The sequence below is a fragment of the Octopus bimaculoides genome, chromosome 9 (genome assembly GCF_001194135.2).
Source record: "Octopus bimaculoides isolate UCB-OBI-ISO-001 chromosome 9, ASM119413v2, whole genome shotgun sequence".
Lineage (NCBI taxonomy): Eukaryota > Metazoa > Mollusca > Cephalopoda > Octopoda > Octopodidae > Octopus > Octopus bimaculoides.
The window spans coordinates 57,889,001-57,908,514 of record NC_068989.1 but is presented as its reverse complement, the minus strand read 5'-3'; the positions used below and the strand labels follow the sequence as shown (position 1 = coordinate 57,908,514).

Below are 19,514 nucleotides of genomic sequence, written 5' to 3'. Positions count from 1 at the left end.
GATATTCTGGACTAAATGGGGAGATGTATATTCAAATTGTTATGTCATGAGTTTGAATATCTACACCCATGTGCACACCCCAACGTCATTATAACATTATTAGCAACAAGTCCTCATTTTCTACTGGGCTTCACACATGGAAAAACTAAATTATTTACTCAAAGCTGCCAAATTCTTGATTATTTTCAAAATACATTGACGTTTTTGGTTTATATAATTAAAAATCTGGTCAAATGACATTTAAAGCAAACTCGGTTGTCTCCCCTCTTCAATGATTGCAAATCTTCATTTCACGTCCATTTTTGTATGCTTTGCATAGATAAGACAGAATATCTTGCGGCAGATATTCTTTGTTGGGATACCATTACTGTCACCAACCACCACCTGTTTCCACGTAAGGTAATACTTCCCCAAGGCCAGATGGGTTTTCATGGAAGACCGAAAATGAACAACATTGCCTGTATGACTGACGCTCATTTTTACAAATATCATGTGATGTCTAGACAAGGGTATAAAGAAAATATTTTTACAAAAATTACAAAAGAGACGGAAATTTTTAGTTGTTTCAGATAAGGTTTTAGTTTCTTTAAGAATAGAGGAAGAGAGCCCCAAAAAGCAATCATCTAATAAAAGAACAGCATTATGTAGGTGTGTGTGTGTATAATATATACACACACACACACTCATATATAAATATTTATTTACATTCACAGTAAAAGTAGGCAAAGTTACATAGACTCAAGAAGATATAATTAATTGAGAAACACAGGGTTTGATTCTCTATAGCTGCCTACTGGCAACTTTTTCCGTTTAGATGTGTGTTCACATGCTTCACTAGAGTTAGGGGACTTTAATGTTTTGGCCTCATTGTGTGACTTCTCAGTCAAAGCTACTTCTGACCAATGAAACAAGAGTACAGTCTCATGTTTATAGGAATCAGTAAACAAGTTATTTGCTGATGTCTGCCAAACTGATAATTCCAGGAGTGCATGTAGAACAGTGAGAATCTGCCAGAACCTAGTAAGAATGAATAAATACCTTATTGGTTGGGTTCTTACTGTTCTGTATGCACTACATGAATCATATTTCATAGTTCTCTTTAAACTTTCAATAAAGTTACAGTTTTCAATGCTGCAGAATAATCATTGAATTATCTGCAAGTACTGCTAGCAATACACTGGTTTTATATATATATATAGGATCGTAGGTCCTGGTGTTATGTAAAAACACCTGTGCCAGTGCCACATAGAAGCACTCCTGCAGGTGCCACATAAAAGTACCCAGTACACTCTGTAAAGTGGTTGGCATTAAGAAAACCACCCACCCATAGAAACCATGCCAAAACAGACAATTGGAGCCTGGCAGCTCTCCAGCTGACCTACTCCTGTCAAACCGTCTAACTCATTCCAGCATGGAGAACAGACATTAAAAGATGATGATGATATATGTGTTTGTAAACAATATTTCTTTTGTCTTGCTTCTACATTTTTTTTTTTTTAAATGTTAAAAGCGTTTTTCTTTTTTAATTTCAGACTTTAACAAATGCCTTTCAAGTTCACGACAGAGATCGCGATGGTGTTATTCAGATTTCATATGAAGATTTTCTTGCACTTGTATTCAGTCTTCGTACTTAGCTACTTTTTTTCTAATCTGTATTCATGTTACAAATATTGTAAATGATATAGTTATGATACCATAAAAAAAATATTCTCGTCAAAATATAATCTGTGTCAAGCCACATCAGATTATCAACAAGGTGGTGAAGAAACTTGTTTTTTTTACATAATAGAAAAAGAAAGATTCACACTGTTGTAACCTTTTTTTAACATACAAAATAATTTAGATGGAGAATATTTGTTATAATAAAACAATGGAGTGTAATTGAAAAAAAATATATTAAATTTATTCAAATTTAAATATTCTTATATCTCTATTTACCTCCGGTTATATAAATATTTTACATACAAATTTTTCTTCTCTCCCCTTTGTATCTTTGTAAAAGCAATATTTACATTCATTAAAATTGTTTTTATTTTCATTGGACTATACTTATTTTTATATATTTTAAATCTAAGTTTGAAATATTGTCTGAAGTAAAAATTAGTTTAGGTATTTTTAGAATGATAAATATTGTGAAAAGATTTTATTCAGAAAGTATTTTTTCCAGGAATATTTAAATGTGTAAAATTTTCAAATTTAGAAGTTTCAGTTATAGAAAGAATCCTTAACATTTTTGTTATATTTCATTTTTCCGATTTGTTTTGAAAGTAATTAAAAATTTAGTGAAATAATTTTGTCATTATTTAGTTGGTGTTTGAAGCATAAATTAACATGAAATTTTGATGAACGGTTTTAATTTAGTTCACTTTACCCCTTTTGTTACTATGTTGAAATGTGCTGCCTTTTTGCAGTTAATTTTAAAATAATGAAGAATTGTTGGTAAGAATGTGCTGGTGTCACATGAAAAGCATTGGTGCTAATGCTGCATAAAAAGCACCCAGTACACTTTGTGGAGTGGTTGACACTAGGAAAGGCATCCAGCTGTAGAAACCATGCCAGAACAAACAATGGAACCTGGTGCAGCCCCTGGCCTTACCTGTTCAAGTCAAACTGTCCAACCCATGCTAGTATGGAAAGCAGATGTTAAATGATGATGAATGTCTCAGGAAAGAATTGCTGGACAAGTTTTTATGGGCAAAAACCAACCGACAAGTGATCCTCGGGGTAGATCACAAACAAGCAAAGATGGTTGGATAACATCCATGAGCTCAATGAGTCTCACTTGATCATCCAGTCAGATGAAGGGCATACTTGAGGACTTTGCCCCCATGACCCTACCAGGAATAAGCGAGTAGAAAAGATGAGATGAAATAATGAAGAATTTATTTAAATAACTTTGTCAATATTAAGCTGATGTTTGGAACCTAAACTGACGCAAAATTTTTACGGAAGGTTTTAATTTAGATCATTTTAAAACAAAGATTGCCTTACAGAAGCAAGACTGTCTCGAGCAGTTTGGTATGAAAGGGGTTAAATATAAATAGTGCCTATTCAAATGTAAAGTAAAAAAAAAAAGTGAAGATAGTGATAGCAGTGTACTGCTGATCATATCCATCTTCCAGTCATAATACTCATTTCTGCTAGTTGAGTAGACCAGATCAACATTAAAATGCCTTGTCTAAGGACACACAATGCTTCCCAAACTGGGTATCAAACTAATGACTTATAACTGAGTGACTAGTTATCTTCATGCTTTCTCCATCTCAAATTTAAGTATTGATAATTACTTACTTTAAAAACCATACTGATAAATAATTAATATTGGTTTCAAATTTTGGCACAGGACCAGCAATTTTGGGGGAGGGGGCAAGTTGATTATATTGATCCCAGTGCCCAACTGGTTCTTATTTTATTGACCCCAAAAGGAGGAAAAGCAAAGTTGACTCTGGCAGAATTTGAATTCAGAACATAGAGAAGGTGAAAATGCTGCTAAGCATTTTGCCATTTCTCCCAGCTCACCACCTTTATAAATAAATATTGGTTTCGCATTTTGGGACGGGGCCAGCAATTTCAGGGGAGGAGGTAAATCAATTGCATCGGCCCCAGTGCTCAAGTGGTACCTATTTTATCAACCCTCAAAAGATAAAAAGCAAAGTCAACCTCAGCAGAATTTGAACTCAGAACATGAAGACAGACGAAATGCTGCTAAGCATTTTGCCTGGTGTGCTAATGCTTCTCCCAGCTCATTGCCTTTATAAATAAATAGTATTAAAAGTGTACCTAAATGTTAGATGTACCATTTTAGGCAGAGTTTAATGGGTTTAGTCAGACATTAGCAGTAAGAAGGTCTGTTGATAGGAAAGTCCTAGGTTAACTAATAATTGGTTAATACTGAACTAGTAAAAGCTAAGGCAGTTCTAGTTACTATAGACTACATACAAGTTGTTCTGAAGTTGTTGGATATGCGTATCTGAAGTTTAAACCTTTTGTTACCATATTTCTATTGAAATACACTGCCTTTGTTTCACTTTATTTTGAAAATAATGAAGAATTTTGTAAAATAACCTTATTAGTAAGCTGGTATTTGGAATATAAAATAACATGAAATTTTAGAAAGTTTTAGTTTAAATCATTTTAAACAGGATGTTTGTGTCCTAGAATAAAGTTTGGTCTCAGGTGTCTTGGTATCAAAAAAAAGTTAATTTGACATAAATGTGAAAAATGAATAACACCTGTAGGTGTTATTTCTTATAAAGTTATAAACATGTTTGATAATACTTAGAGCTACATAATGGTTTTATATGTGTGTGTATGTGTTTATATGTTTTTTAAAAATAATTTAAAAAGAAGATTTAGTTTATATTAAAAACGTAGTCACTTCAAAATGTCAAAGTCCTAAACCAAAGAGATTGCTTTCATGTAGCAATAAAACTACTGGGAGAGGTTAAAAACAATAAGACTTTATTTTCTGTGGCACAAAGGGGAAAGATGTCCAGTAATTTACATTTGGAAATTTTTAAAAGGATCGGCATTCAAATGTACTGTATTTGCTTCGATATATGATGCACCCCTATTTTACAAGTGTACTTTTTTGAAAAAAAAACAATTTAGTATGTTTAATCATATATTTATTAAAAGATATTTTTAAATGGTTTTATAGGAGAATATGTATGATTCTGTGCATGTAAATACAATTTTGTGACAGTATACCAGAATCTATGAGGTGGTACTCAAAAGAAACCGGAATTTTGCAATATTATTTTATTCACTTAGTTTTACATGTTTACACTTTTATCACCTTCAATGTATTCTCCATTTGAAGCAATGCATTGGTCTAGATGCGTTTTCCACTGTTTGAAGCAGTCCTGGAACTCTTGCAGAGTGATGCCTTAACGCCTCCATCTTTTATGTCACTTTTTCCACATCTGCAAAACGTTTTCCTTGAAGGACTTTTTCCATTTGAGAGAACAAAAGAAAGTTGCAGGGAGCAAGATCAGGTGAATAGGGTTAGTGGGGTCATACCATTTTTGGTCAAAAACTGTCTCATACTCAAGATGGTGTGCACAGATGCATTGCCGTGATGAAACCACCACTCTCCACTTTGTCACAGGTTGGTGTGTTTTTGTCTCACCCTGTCTCGCAAGCACCGCAGCACTGTCAAGTAATATGTCTGTTTAACTGTTCAACCAGGAGGAACAAATTTTGTGTGGACAATTCCTTTCACATCGATGAAACAAATCAGCAGTCTTGACATTGGACTTGACACACCTTTTTGGGGTATGGTGACATTGAATGCTTCCATTGACTTGATTGCTGCTTTGTTTCCAGATAGCGCCAGCTTTCGTCACCAGTGATGACCTTCGGCAAAAGGTCCAGATCAACTTCCAACTGTTCTTTCAGTTCATGACACATTCAGTTGTGATTGCTTTTGCAAGTGAGGCACAAATTTTGCTGCAACTCATTTCATTCCCAATTCCTCACTCAAAATGCACTGGCAAGAGCTCCAGGACACACCAGTCACATCAACAAGTTTGTCAATTGTTCAGTAATGGTCCTCCAAGATCAGTTCATGAATTTTCATAATGCTTTGATTCGTTTGGGAGGTTGCCAGTTGCTCTGAATGTGGTTGGTCTTCAAGCAACAAGTGACCATTCCTAAAGTGTGGAAACCACTCATAAACTTGTTTTGCTCATGGCAGCATTCTTGTAAGCCGTTTGAAACATGACAACTTTCGGCAGCCATTTTCCCCAGCAGTAAACAGAATCTCATGGAAGCATGCTGTTTCTCTATTTCAGCCATTGCAAAAATCAACGAACAGGGGAGAAGCACTGCAATACAAAGATGCACTTTGTAGGAGCATGACTTTACTCACTGCCACAGGTCGGCAGACTGATGCTTGAAAGCCGCATCTACTTTCTAGCAGCAGAAACCTGCACTACAAAAGGTTTGTCTCACAGAGAACATTTCCTGTTACTTTTGGATACCCACTCGGATATGAAACTATAAATCTATCATATATAAACTGTTATGCCAGCACTGTATTTCAAACTTCTTTTTGAAGTCAACTGTATAATTACTTGTTTCAGTCATGTGACTGTCCGTGCTGGAGCACTGTATTAAAGGGTTTAAGTCAGAGAAATCAAGCCCAGGACTTATCCTTTGTAAGCCTAGTACTTATTCTATCAGTTTCTTATGTTGAACCAGTAAGTTATGGGGACGTAAACACATGAGCATTGGTTGTCAAGCGATGGTAGCGGGGACAAACACAGACACACACACATATAAATACATTCATATATATATATATATATACATACAATGGGCTTCTTTCAGTTTCTGTCTTCCAAATCCATTCACAAAACTTTGATCAGCCCAAAGCTATAGTAGAAGACACTTACCCAAGGTGCCATGCAGCAGAACTGAACCTGGAACCATGTGGTTGGGAAGCAAGCTTCTTACCACACAGCTACAACTGTGCCAATGCCACACAGCCATGCTGTGCTTGTCAAGAGAATTACTTCAAATAATGTAAAACTCCTATTTTTAGCTATGATGTTTTGTGCTACTGTAAATTAGCCATTAGGGTAGTACACTACCAGTATGGTGGTGTTGCCATTGCAAATAGCTGGCAGGTAGATGAAAGATTAATATTCCTTTCACTTTTCTCAGAGAATTCTCAATGAGGTAATTAAAATCTGTTTCTTAAAGGTAACCTAGTCATTAAATAATGTATGGTATTGCAGATGGATGAGGACAGTTGCATAAAGAAGTGATGAGGGAAGCTGTAGAAGAGGGAGACCCAGGAAGACATGGGACAAAGTATTGAAGGTCAATCACAAAACGCTGCACCTTATGAAGGAGATGACAGGACCAAGATATGTGGTACATTGCTGTACTCAAGAAGACCTGTCTGCCACAACTGAATTGAGATCCTAAAATCAAGGTGCCATATAAAAGGCATTAGTGTGGGTGCTGGTTCCGCATAAAAGCGCTGATGCTGTGCAGCCTGTACACTTAGTGGTGTAGTTGGCATAAGGAGCGGCATCCAGCCATAGAAGCAAAACCATAACTTGAGTTTATTCCTTGTCACATATTAACTGTCTTATCTCTCTCTCTCACCAACTGAGGTAGCCATGTTTCTCTTTTATTGTAACATACCTATTCCCATCCTTCTAAATGGGTAAAGGGTAAAGACCCCCCCCCCCTTTGGTCATCAATGACCATGGGATTGCATTTAAAAAGTTACCCTCTGAGGCACAAGTCTAGGCAAAATTGTTTGTAGAAGACCAGCAGTCACCCATGCATACCAGCCTCCCCATCTCCATGTCACAAATGTTATCCAAGGGAAAGGCAAAGGCCAATACAGCTTTGCAACAGTGATGTCACAACTCATTTCTACAGCTGAGTGAACTGGAGCAACATGAAATAAAGCCCGGTTCAGGAATCAAGCTCATTACCTCATGATTGTGAGCATCATACTCTAACTTCTCATCATCTGGCACGAAGCCACCACCCTCAATACTACACCCCATTCAGTTGAGGAGTCTTGTCTTAAAAGTTACTTGGTGACTTCACTACTTGTTGGTGCCATATAAAAAGCACTCTGTAAAGTGATTATTATTAAGAAGGGCATCCAGCTATAGAAACCTTGCCAAACAAAAAAGTATAGCTTAACACAGTCTTCTGACTTGCCAGCTCCTGTCAAACAATCCAATCCATGCCAGCATGAAAAGAGGAGAATTTAAAATATAATTTAAAAATAGGAAAAGCACATCTTATTTGCTGGCAAATACAGTAATTTCCAAATTGGAAACCATTCCAATTGCCCAAAGTTCCTACTCCATTTCTCCACATTCATCATTATCAGTTTCCTGACAGCACGAGAGCCATGTTTTCTCTCCTACTTACTAACATTATGTGAGTGTGTGTATGAATAGAGGTATGATTATGTGGTTAAGTAGCTTGTTTCCTAACCTCATTGTTTCATGTTCAGTTCCACTGCATGGAACCTTGCACCATTATCTTCTACTTTAGCCCTGGGCTAACCAAGGCCTTGTCATTGGATTTACTAGATGGAAACTGAAAGAAGCCCATGGTATAAATATATGAGCCTGTACACACTTCCACCATGGCCTCCAAATGGCTCCAGAACCTGGTGCATGCAATACTCATTGTATACTATGGAAGATTTTCAAACACCTCCTTGATCTTGGCCTTGGTGTTGCAGGCAAAGTTGTTGGTGTCTTTCTCAACAGTGCCCCACATGTAGCAATCCATGGGATAACAAATGGGGAAATTAGGAGGCCAAAATTGGGACTGGTGAAGTCATAGAAATTCTCCAGCAACCATTTCTGACTCTGGAGATATGGCAAGGGGCTAAATCCTGCTGCCATGCATATGGCCTTTCAGCAGCAACTCTCTCCAGCAGCTTCATCTGAATGGTGCCTAAGGCCCTGTTCAAAGATGTGGGGCAGTATGATGTCACCCTTACTGAAGACACACCCAAAGACCACAACACTTTGGGGGAACTTGGTTTTCATGATGTCCATGTCACATATTACAGCCTTTACAGGGTTCACAGAGAATTGAGACCCAGTGCGAATCATCATGATACATGAAATTCTTTTCCAATATTCAGATGGCTTCCAGTCTTTCATGTTGTCTAACTTTTTCTTGACTACAACTTGAATCTTTATGCTCTCCAACTCAGTTGACTGTTCATCAATACATCAAGCTGTTACTGAAAAAAGCAGACCTAGAAAAAATCATCTAATTTAGCCTAAACACCCTGTATATATATATATATATATATATATATATATACACGCACATTTTGGGATCACCACTACTTTATTATAACCCCTTCTTCCTAGCTCTCCTGTGTGACACTTCTGTCCGGCCTTTGCCATGATAGATCGCTAGCCACTACACATTCTTTATTTTTTTTCCTTGTTTCTTTCTGTGGAAGAGTGTAAGCTTGAAGCGTTAAAGACTTTTTCACTTCCTGAGCGTTAAACTAATACATGTTTGTTGTCTACACCACCTGTCTTTGTCTTTTGTTTTTTTGTGAATTCTCCCTACACACACACACACACACACACAAACACTTATATATATATATATATGTCTATATATATGAGGGGTGTTCATTAAAGATTTCTACTGACCCACTTCCCAAGAACAGGGATAAACAAAACTTGGCATAATTATTAGTCCTTCTCTGCATAGCTGCCATCAATGGTGACACACTTCTCTCATTGCCTTATGCAGCTGTGAAGACCTTGTCTGTAGAATCAGTAGATTGTATCTGGAGCCAAGACTTTACCTCAGAAATAAATTCATCATCATCTGAAAAGTGCTTCTTCAAAAAAGACTTTATGGTTGGAAAGAGGTAGAAGTCAGATGGTGCAAGGTTGGGAGAGTAAAGGGTATAACAAAAGATTTCATAACTGCAGGACTGTGCTTTCATCTGGGCAACATGTGCATTGTGAACTTTACAGAATGTGCCAGGTGTCAGTATGTCTGATAGAGCTTAAAAAATCTTAGCTTAACCTCCAAATCCATAGATAGACAGAGAGATGTACATACATTGATATAAATATATATAAAATAACAAATAATGAAGACAGGAAGTATCTTACAAGGCAAAAAGAGAAAGTTAGGTAACCCTTTTACTTCTGTATCACAATACTCTAAGCAAACTACAACTATATATATATATATATATATATATATATATATATATATATATATATATATATATATGTATATTTATATATCAGTAATTAAGCTAGAATTTGATCATGTGTCATATAATAGCTTAATGTTATTGACAATAATCTACTTACCCATTACTAATTAATTGCTGAATACTTTTCTCTGAATTGAAAAAAAAAAACAAGTAATATTTCCTGGAAAACGTTTCATTTTGTTTCTACAACAGACTGCCATTTCAGTATGTACGTACGTACATACATACATACATTTGTGTACTAGTTGCTTTTTTTTTCATGGTAGCAATACTAAAGTTGTCATTTCCTTTACAAGATAAAAAGGGCCGTCACAATCTCACACGTAACAGGGTGTACTGAGTGTTTTTTGTGACACTGGCACTAGACAGGTTGCTGTGTTCTCAACACAACTAAAAGGATTTCACTGTGCTTGCTCACTAGCCACTTTATAGAGTGAGAAGATTGAGAGATAGGGATATGAAGGTTAGTGATGAGAGGGATATGTGATAGGGGGTGGAATTATAAGAGTACTCAGTATTATGAGACAGGTATATTTATTCAATGGCAATGTTGATATACACAACAGTGTGTGTTTAAACTTAATGGATTAGTCAGAAGGAGCTACACTCAATATTCACAAGCTTTCATATACAAACACACACACACATGTAAACACAGACACCTTTTGCAAGTATCTTTTACAACAGACTTAGGCCAACCCAAACTTTCAGAGTGGATTTGGTTGACAGAAACTAAAAGAAGCCCATCATATATATATATATATATAACTAGGGGTAAAATTCACCAAAGGGATATTAAGTATCTGAAGAATTTACTGGTTTATGTTTCCTATATCAATAACATTGTTATTCCAATAGGTAAATATAATATTCTAATAGGCAGATTCATATTTAGATTTGAATTAATATATAAAATAATGTTTCAACATAAATAAACACATGTGTGTATGAATTGTATATGTATGCATGAGTGGCTGTGTGGTAAGTAGCTTGCTTACCAACCACATAGTTCTGGGTTTAGTCCCACTGCATGGTACCTTGGACAAGTGTATTCTACTATAGCCTCTTGCCAACCAAAGCCTTGTGGGTGGATTTGGTACATGGAAACTGAAAGAAGCTCGTCATATATATATATAGAGATTTTTTCATACCCATTGGCATGACTTCCTATCATGTGAGACTGCCTCGCCAATTTATGTGTTAACTTCTTTGGACTTTGAGTAATACTTTGGTGAATGTCCTGAATAACTTCTGGCATTTGAATTGCAGTGTCTCTTTGCTTTGGGGCATTATACACTGACCCTGTAGCATTCCACTTCTTAACCAACATTTGTATTGTTCTTTTTGCTGGTAAGTCTTTACCTGGAGACTTGACTTCAAAAATTTCAAGCATTTGCTCAAACAGAACCTATTCTTACATACACTTTCACAATCTCCACCCTTTTTGCTGTTATGTTTGTCATCTCAGAAAAAATGCAATCTTACAACCAACTAATGCGGTGAGGATAATGTAGCAAACAGTCCACTAGTGTCCCATCTTTGTTCAGCAGTTACAAGCAGTCAAAATTAGATAATGACACTTAGATGTGAAAGGCTGGGTGCTTTTTTATGTGTGAATTTATTTCTATATATACATTATGCTATGGAACCCAGGCTACTTCTTTGTATGCCATCCCGTTGACATACATGCATACATACGTGTGAGTGTGTGTCATACACACACACACTCATATACATATTCATATATTTGTATATGTGTATGTTAATATTTCTTTGCTTTGGCATCATGCAATGATTGTAAATAAATGTCATGATCACACAAGTGGTGGTCATTCATTTCAAGTGTGCCATAAACATGTCTGGTCACAGAAAAGTCTGTTTCAACAAATTCTGTCTGATTCAGGTAACCATGGAAAAGTGGACATTAAAACAATGATAGTGATGATGATAATGATATCTAAAACAAAGCAAAGTAAGAGAGTTTTTTTATAAGATATTTAGTGACATTTTTACATGCATTTCATTAACAAAGAATGATTATTAGTTATATAATGTAAATTATATCATCCAACTGCATTGACAAATTTTCAGAGATGTATATTTTTTATTTGTAATTTTACTTATACATACTGGATTAGCGACAGTGTTACCATCACTAGTACCACAACAACCGTTGCCCTTCCTGCTGACTAATCCCACTTGCTTCCAATGGAGGTAATGATCTCTCAGTCCAAACATGTTTTTGAGGTGGATTGCAAGCAAATGATACAATCAGTGAGGCCATTGTTTATAACTGGCAAGTGAAGATGAGGGAAATATGAATTCACACATACACACATATGCGCACACGTAGATGTACATATACGCATATATGAAGGCTTCTTTTGGTTTCTGTCTACTACAGTGTCTCAGAACGAGGCTACTGTATCAAAGTGAGGCTAGATACCTCGTTGCTATATTCGTCTGCTGTGCAGGTCAACTCACATATTACTATGCAATATGTAGCTCTGCCACATAGCCTCCTGCTAGACTTGAAAAAGTAAAAAAAAGAAAATAGAGGTGACGTATGTAAATATGCAGTGCAAAAAGCAGGTAAGAACATGGAATACAAACAGAAGGATGCATACAACAACTAATGAGAAACTGAAATGAAAAGGCAGAGCATGGTAAGGATAAATAGGATATGAACACAAAGAAATAAGGAAAATGTTCAAGTCGATTAGGTAAAGTTAAAAAAAAAACTGTGTTGTTGGTGACATGTTGAAAAGTCTTTGGTAAGTTCACAAATAATTCATTATAGTTCAGATGTATATAGTTTTAGACAGCTTGGTGGGCCAATGTACACAGCAACCACTACGAGTCGTAGTGATGTATGTAGATGGAGGAGGGGTCAGTGTGTGTGATGATGGTAGTGGTGGTTGCAGTGGGGTAGTTTTTGTTTTATGTTGTACTGTGAATGTGGGAGGTGTATGAGGTGGTATTGTATCACTGTCTGTGTATGCCCGCTTAAGCCTGTCTTTTGAGACAGTTTCCTTTTTTACCATTAATGTCTATGGTATATAATTTGTCTGTGTGCAACAGGACGTGCTAGGATCCCATGTATGGAGGTGTGAGAGGGGTTTTCACAGCATTGTTTCATAGAAACACAATGTCTTTTGGAACTGATGATTTAGTGGTTTGGTGTCGTGTTGACATGGGTGGCAGTTCTTGCATGTAGTAGGGTCTTGTGTGGATAGATCCACTGGGGCCAACATCTAGCCTGGCAATGAAAGAGGTGTGCCATAAACAAGTTCTGCTGGGGAATAACCAAGATCCTCCTTTATCAAGGCTCGACAGCCAAGAAGGACTATTGGAAGATATTTGCTCCAACGCTGCTGATCTGAGTAAGCACGCAAAGCAGCTTTCATTTGACAGTGGAATCGTTCCACCATACCATTGGATTGTGGATGGTAACTGGCTGTTCGAATTCAACGTATACCTATGGTCTACATGAGCTTGTGGAAGAGTTGTGATTCAAACTGTTTTCCATGGTCTGTAGTGATGGTGGTATAGACTCTGTACCATGATATCCATCCTGTGAGAAAAGCTTTGGCAACAGATTCTGCAGTGATATCTACCAAAGGAATAGATTCTAGCCAATGTGTGAAATATTCAATGCAGGTGAGCAGGTAAGTATATCCCTGGCTGACTGGCCAAGGTCTGACAAGGTCGATGTGTACATGGTTGAAATGCACATCCAGGGTGTTGAATGTGCCAAGGGGTGCATGGATGTGGCTATGCACCTTTGACTTCTGACAGAAAAGGCAGGAGCATGACCAAGCAGTGATGTCTCATCTCATATTTGGCCAAAAGAATTTAGCCTAAATGAGTTTCACTGTGGCGGTGACAGATTATGCAGTATGTTGGAGACTGTTTGTGTGTGAATCTCCAGAACAAAAGGACGAGGAGAATTCATGGAAGCATCGCACAAAATCTGTGCATCAGCTGTGGGTACTGGGAAGTACTTGAAGTTGCATGTGGCAAAGGTGAGTGAGGATATATCATTTGTCTTAAAGCAAGATTGATCTTTAGCCAGGAGATGCAGGTTGATGTCTGTAGGTGATGACAGTGAGTTCAGTGGTAGGCGCAATAAGGCGTCTGCTGCAGTGTTATCTACACCAGAAATATGATGGATGTCGGTGGTAAATTGGGAAATGAAATCCAAGTGCCTGGTTTCCCGCAGAGAGTACTTGTCAGGCTTCGAGCACAGGGTAAAGGTGAGTGGATGGTGGTCCATAAAAATCACGAATTGGCATCCCTCGAGTGTGTGCCAGAAATATTTGACTGCTGAATACATAGCAAACAGCTCCTGTCCAAAAGTACTATAGTGAGTTTCAGCTGGTTTGAGCTGCCGAGAGAAAAAGGTAAGAGGCTGGAATTATTGCTGGTGAAATTGTTGTAACACCATGCCTATGGCAGTGTTGGATGCATCCACTACAAGGTGTAGCTGAGCGTCCGTGACAGGGTGGCCAAGAAGTGATGCATGAGTGAGTTGCTGCTTTGCTGTGTTGAAGGAGTCAAGTTGGGTGGAGTCCAAGCATGTAGTATGATACAAAGACGTGTGTTTAGATACAAAGAAAGTTTTGATTTTTGTTTTTGCACTGAAAGAGGTAACATATGATATTTGTATTACAGTATGTATGCAGGTGTGTAATGAGAACAGTCATTTTGAGAATGTGTGTGTGATAAAATATCTTCGTTTATGAACCATATATGTTGTGTCGAGGTGAATAGGCATGGCAGTCACACATGGGAGATTGCACGTGGAGCTGCAGAGAAGACATGTGTCTTTAACTGAAACCCAGCAGGAACTGAGAGTTTTCTATAGTGTAACTCAGAACGAGGCTAATGTGTCAGAACGAGGTTACTGTATCAAAGCAAGGCTAGACACCTCATTGATATATTCATCTGCTGTGCAGGTCAACTCACATATTACTATATAATATGTAGCTCTGCTACAACCATAAGCAAGTTAAATGGTTAAAATTGTATAGATCTATTTTCTTTCAAAATTTTAAAAAACATATAAAAATTAATTTAAAAAATTTCCCCAACTTAATTGTAATTTACACCTTTAGAATCTATAAATTTTCATTGTAAACTAAGCATTATTAGTCAAAGTTATAAAAACAAAGTTTGGAGGGAAAGCATTAAACTATATGTTTGCCCTTATTTTGAGGTAAATTACCTTGCCTATTGAGAATTCAGTGTTTATTTTATTGCAAATAAACTGTTTCTTCTGTCCTTCTCATTGACTCGGTGAGCTGTGACATTTATGCATTCTGTATAATACAATGAATTTGTATATTTCATTCTACAGATCTATCACAACAGGATATAAGTTACACTGTGTAAAAGTAACATTACTGGCTGGATTTTCCAGAAACAGTCAGCTATTCGTAATTTTGAGTTAATTAGAATCTCAAATACATTTATTATTTTTAGCTGTTTCAATTTTGATTGTTATTATTATTATCTATATTATCATATCATTCTTTCTTTTCATTCTCTACTATTATTCTATAACCAATCTGGCGGTGTTGGTTATAGCCTAGTCACCCATATAGTTAACCAAGTGATACACGAAGGAGTCATACCCAATGACTGGTGTAGCAACACCATAGTCAACTGCTACAAAGGTAAAAAGTGACGCTTTAGATACAAATAATTACAGAGGTATCAAATTGTTGGATCAGGTAATGAAGATCACGGAGAGGGTCATAGCCCAACTAATTAGGGAGAGAGTCAGTCTAGATGAGATGCAGTTTGGGTTTGTGCCAGGGAAAAGCACCACTGATGCTATATTTCTGGTAAGACAGCTGCAGGAGAAATACCTAGCCAAAGATAAACCTCTGTACCTGGCTTTTATTGACATGGAGAAAGTCTTTGACAGGGTCCCCCAATCCCTTATCTGGTGGTCAATGAGGAAACTAGGGATAGATGAATGGTTAGTGAAAGGTAGGGGTCCATCAAAGTTCAGTCCTCAGCCCCCTCTTATTTATCATAGTCCTCCAGGCAATAACAGAGGAATTCAAGACAGGATGCCCCTGGGAGCTCCTCTATGCTAATGACCTTGCTCTAATTGCTGAGTCACTATCAGAACTAGTGGAGAAGCTTCAGGTGTGGAAATAAGGACTAGAATCAAAGAGCCTTAGAGTCAACCTAGGTAAAACCAAAGTCCCTTCGGGTAGATGGCCCTGCTCGATCTGTAGAAAAGGCATAGGTAGAAACTCTATGAGATGTACCCAGTGTAATCTATGGACACATAAGAGGTGCAGCAATATCAAAGGAAGGTTAACTGGAAAGATAGTTTTTGTATGTGGCAGATGCTCAGGAGCAATAAACACTGAAAATGTGAAGAGAACAACTTCTGCCACATTCCAGGGAGAAAAACTAGAATTGTTGATAGCTTCCGTTACCTAGGTGACTAAGTCAGTAGCAGGGGAGGGTGCACTGAAAGTGTAGCTGCTAGAATAAGAATAGCCTGGGCAAAGTTCAGAGAGCTCTTACTTCTGCTGGTGACAAAGGGCCTCTTGCTCAGAGTAAAAGGTAGACTGTATGATGCATGTGTACAAACAGCCATGCTACCTGGCAGTGAAACATGGGCTGTGACTGCTGAGGACATGCATAAGCTTGCAAAGAATGAATCCAGTATGCTCCGCTGGATGTGTAATGTCAGTGTGCACACTTGACAGAGTGTAAGTATCTTGAGAGGAAAGTTGGACATAAAAAGCATCAGATGTGGTGTGCAAGAGAGACAACTGCGCTGGTATGGTCATATGGTGAGAATGGATGAGGATAGCTGTGTGAAAAAGTGCCACACTCTAGTGGTTGGGGGAATCTGTGGAAGAGGAAGACCCAGGAAGACCTGGAATGAGGTGGTGATGCACGACCTTTGAACATTAGGCCTCACCGAGGCAATGACTAGTGACCAAGACCTTTGGAAATATGCTGTGATTGGGAAGACCCAGCAAGCCAAGTGAGACCATAACCCATGGCCTATGCCAGGGGTGTAACCAGCCCACTTATATGTACCTTTCCTTCATTGGACACTAAACTCTGCTTGTGAAGATGTGTTGAGGCAAGTGAAATCGAAATCAAATTCAATGACTGGCATCCATGCTACTGGAGTGCTAAGAGCATCATCTGTGTGTGATCATTGCCAGAGCAGCTGACTGGCTTCCGTTACCGGTGGCATGTAAAAAAGCACCATTCAAGCGTAATTGTTACCAGCGTTGCCTTACTGGCACTTGTGCTGGTGGCACGTGAAAAAATATTCAAGTGAAGTGGTTGCCAGTGCCGCTGGACTAGCTCCTGTGCAGGTGGCACGTAAAAAACACTACTTGAGCATGGTTGTTGCCAGTACTGCCTGACTGGCCCTCGTCCCAGTTGCACGTAAAAGCACCCACTACACTCTCGGAGTGATTGGCATTAGGAAGGGCATCCAGCTGTAAAAACTCTGCCAGATCAGATTGGAGCCTGGTGCAGCCATCTGTTTCGCCAGTCCTCAGACAAATCGTCCAACTCATGCCAGCATGGAAAGCGCACGTTAAATGATGATGATGAATAAAAACATGTCTTGTTAGATGATGAAAATTACGGCATCTAAAACCTATTATCTCCCTTCTTAGAAAACTGCCCACATAGAGTATGTGTGACTATCAATTTTGTATATATTTTTAGTTTGTCTGAATAAACATGGATGTGTTTGGAGTTTTGAAATTTGGTTTGTATAAAATGTCTTGAAAGTGGTACGTATTTAAGCAAAAAAAAAAAAATCTTTGCATCATATTAAAATGATGAGATACAAATGTGTTTAATGCCTAGTTTTATGAAAAGAATTTACCATATATGTAATTCAACTGGTTTTCTTTAGTAGTAACTGCATTCTTTTTATTAAAGAAATATGTCTTTCATCCCATCTTCTTGATTAGATCTTTGGTCTTTTCATATATATGTTTGTTTCTATTTTTATGTGTGCTCCTTTTATGTCCTGTAACAGTTCTACAAACAGAGACTGATAAAAAGAAAGAAGTACCATTTGAAAGTAAGTACTGGCATCTATAGATTCGCCAAACTATTGAAGTTAGCGCATCAAAACAGCTGCAGTCCAATGACTGAAACTGGTAAAATTTGTTCTTTTCAATCTGAATTCTGTGCTAAACCTTTGTTTGTCCTACACTTTATTGGAATTTAAAATGTATGTATATGGCACATGGATAATACAAAAGAACATTAAAATAGAAATCCAAAACTGAAGAAAACACAAACATGAGTGAAGAAAGAAAGAAAAAGGAGTAAAAAAAAGGAAAAAGAAGAAAGAAAAAATGTCAATTCAATTGGTCACACACCATAAGGTTCAATGGAACCTATTGAAGCAAGCCAGCCTAATGGTTATTAAGTGTTATTTAACCCTTCAACTGCAAAATTAAATTTCATCATTATTCTAGTAATGATGTTAGATATCTACCAGAAATTAGAATTATTTATTTTCTGCAAGTTACATTGTCTCAGTAAACTTGACATCTCAACGATAGATAGATAGGTATTTAATACTGGGTTTCACAGTTAAGTGTAATGAAATTTTTTGTGGACATATCTGATTTCTGCAGTAAAAAGGTAATCCGTTTCCCATTTTGTTACACAGTTCTTTCCATTTTTATTGAGCTCTGCAAGGTTCTTTTGTGCTGCAAGGTTTGGATTGTAGAGGACAAAAAAGGCAGTGGTCTATAATGTAGTCTGTTACTTCACATTCACAGGTAGTTGGGCTGGTCTTGTCTCATTTGACCAAAGCAACTTTTTCCCTGTTCTTTTTCTCTGACAGATGAATGTCTTCCATTGAATTAATGAAGTTTCTGTGCCAGGAAGGAGATCATCAGCAGTGGGAGATTCCCATGTCAACTGGAGGGAGTTCTCAAGCTTTTCAATCCAAAGCTGGAGTCTAATGAAATGTTGTTTGGTACTGGATATGGACTTCCTTTTTTTCTTTTTTAGATATAAGCTATTTATGTTCAATTTGAAGAAGGAAAGTATTCAATGATGATGAAAACACTTTTAAAGTACTAAAATAATAACAAGCATTTTGTAAAAAAAATTGAGTTTTATTCAAGTTCTTCTTGAGAGACTTCAAGCCAGTTGCTAACTAAGCGACAATACTTTTTGAGTTAAATGAGTTCCCAGTGTTGGTAGATATGTGGTTGAGTTGGTGTGTTGGTTGAACTGTTGATGCAAACATCTAAGAATCTCAGATGGAGAATTTTGGAATGTCTTACTAATAAATTGTGCCACTAATAAATTGGATTTGGAGAATTCACGTCAGTTTCTTTTGTTCTTTCTCCGTGAAACCCAGTTGTGTGTGTATGTGTGTGTGTGTGTGTGTATGAATGACTGTTAGTATAATAGTCCATTTATAGGACTTACTCTGTCGCCCGATTTAATGTCACCAAGTCTTTGGGTGCCTTTAGAAAGAAACCTCTCTGTAAAGGTCATGGGCACTTTTTCCAAACTAGAAAAAGAAGAATAGTCAATGTGTGTTGATTGAAGATATTAAAAATGTCTAACGTCCGTTGTAACCGTGGAAACGATAGATAGCACATATTAAACTGAGCGATAATGACAAATTTGACAAAGGAGGGGAATTAGATAGATAGATAGATAGATAAATACATACATACATACATACATAGAAAGAGAGGGTGAGAGAGAAAAGAGACAGTGAGAAACG

At 37.2% G+C, this 19,514-nt stretch overlaps 1 protein-coding gene across 2 annotated transcripts in view; it reads left to right on the top strand.

Moving 5' to 3' along the window:
• Window positions 1–2,038, top strand: part of LOC106871389 (programmed cell death protein 6) — a 45,413-nt gene extending 43,375 nt beyond the window's left edge. For both annotated transcript variants that reach the window (XM_014917812.2, XM_014917811.2), the window contains exon 6: window positions 1,533–2,038. In XM_014917812.2, coding sequence (XP_014773298.1) covers window positions 1,533–1,634 — 102 coding nt within the window. In that variant the 3' untranslated portion in view covers window positions 1,635–2,038. The remainder of the gene's footprint in view (window positions 1–1,532) is intronic.
• Window positions 2,039–19,514: the final 17,476 nt, after the last annotated feature.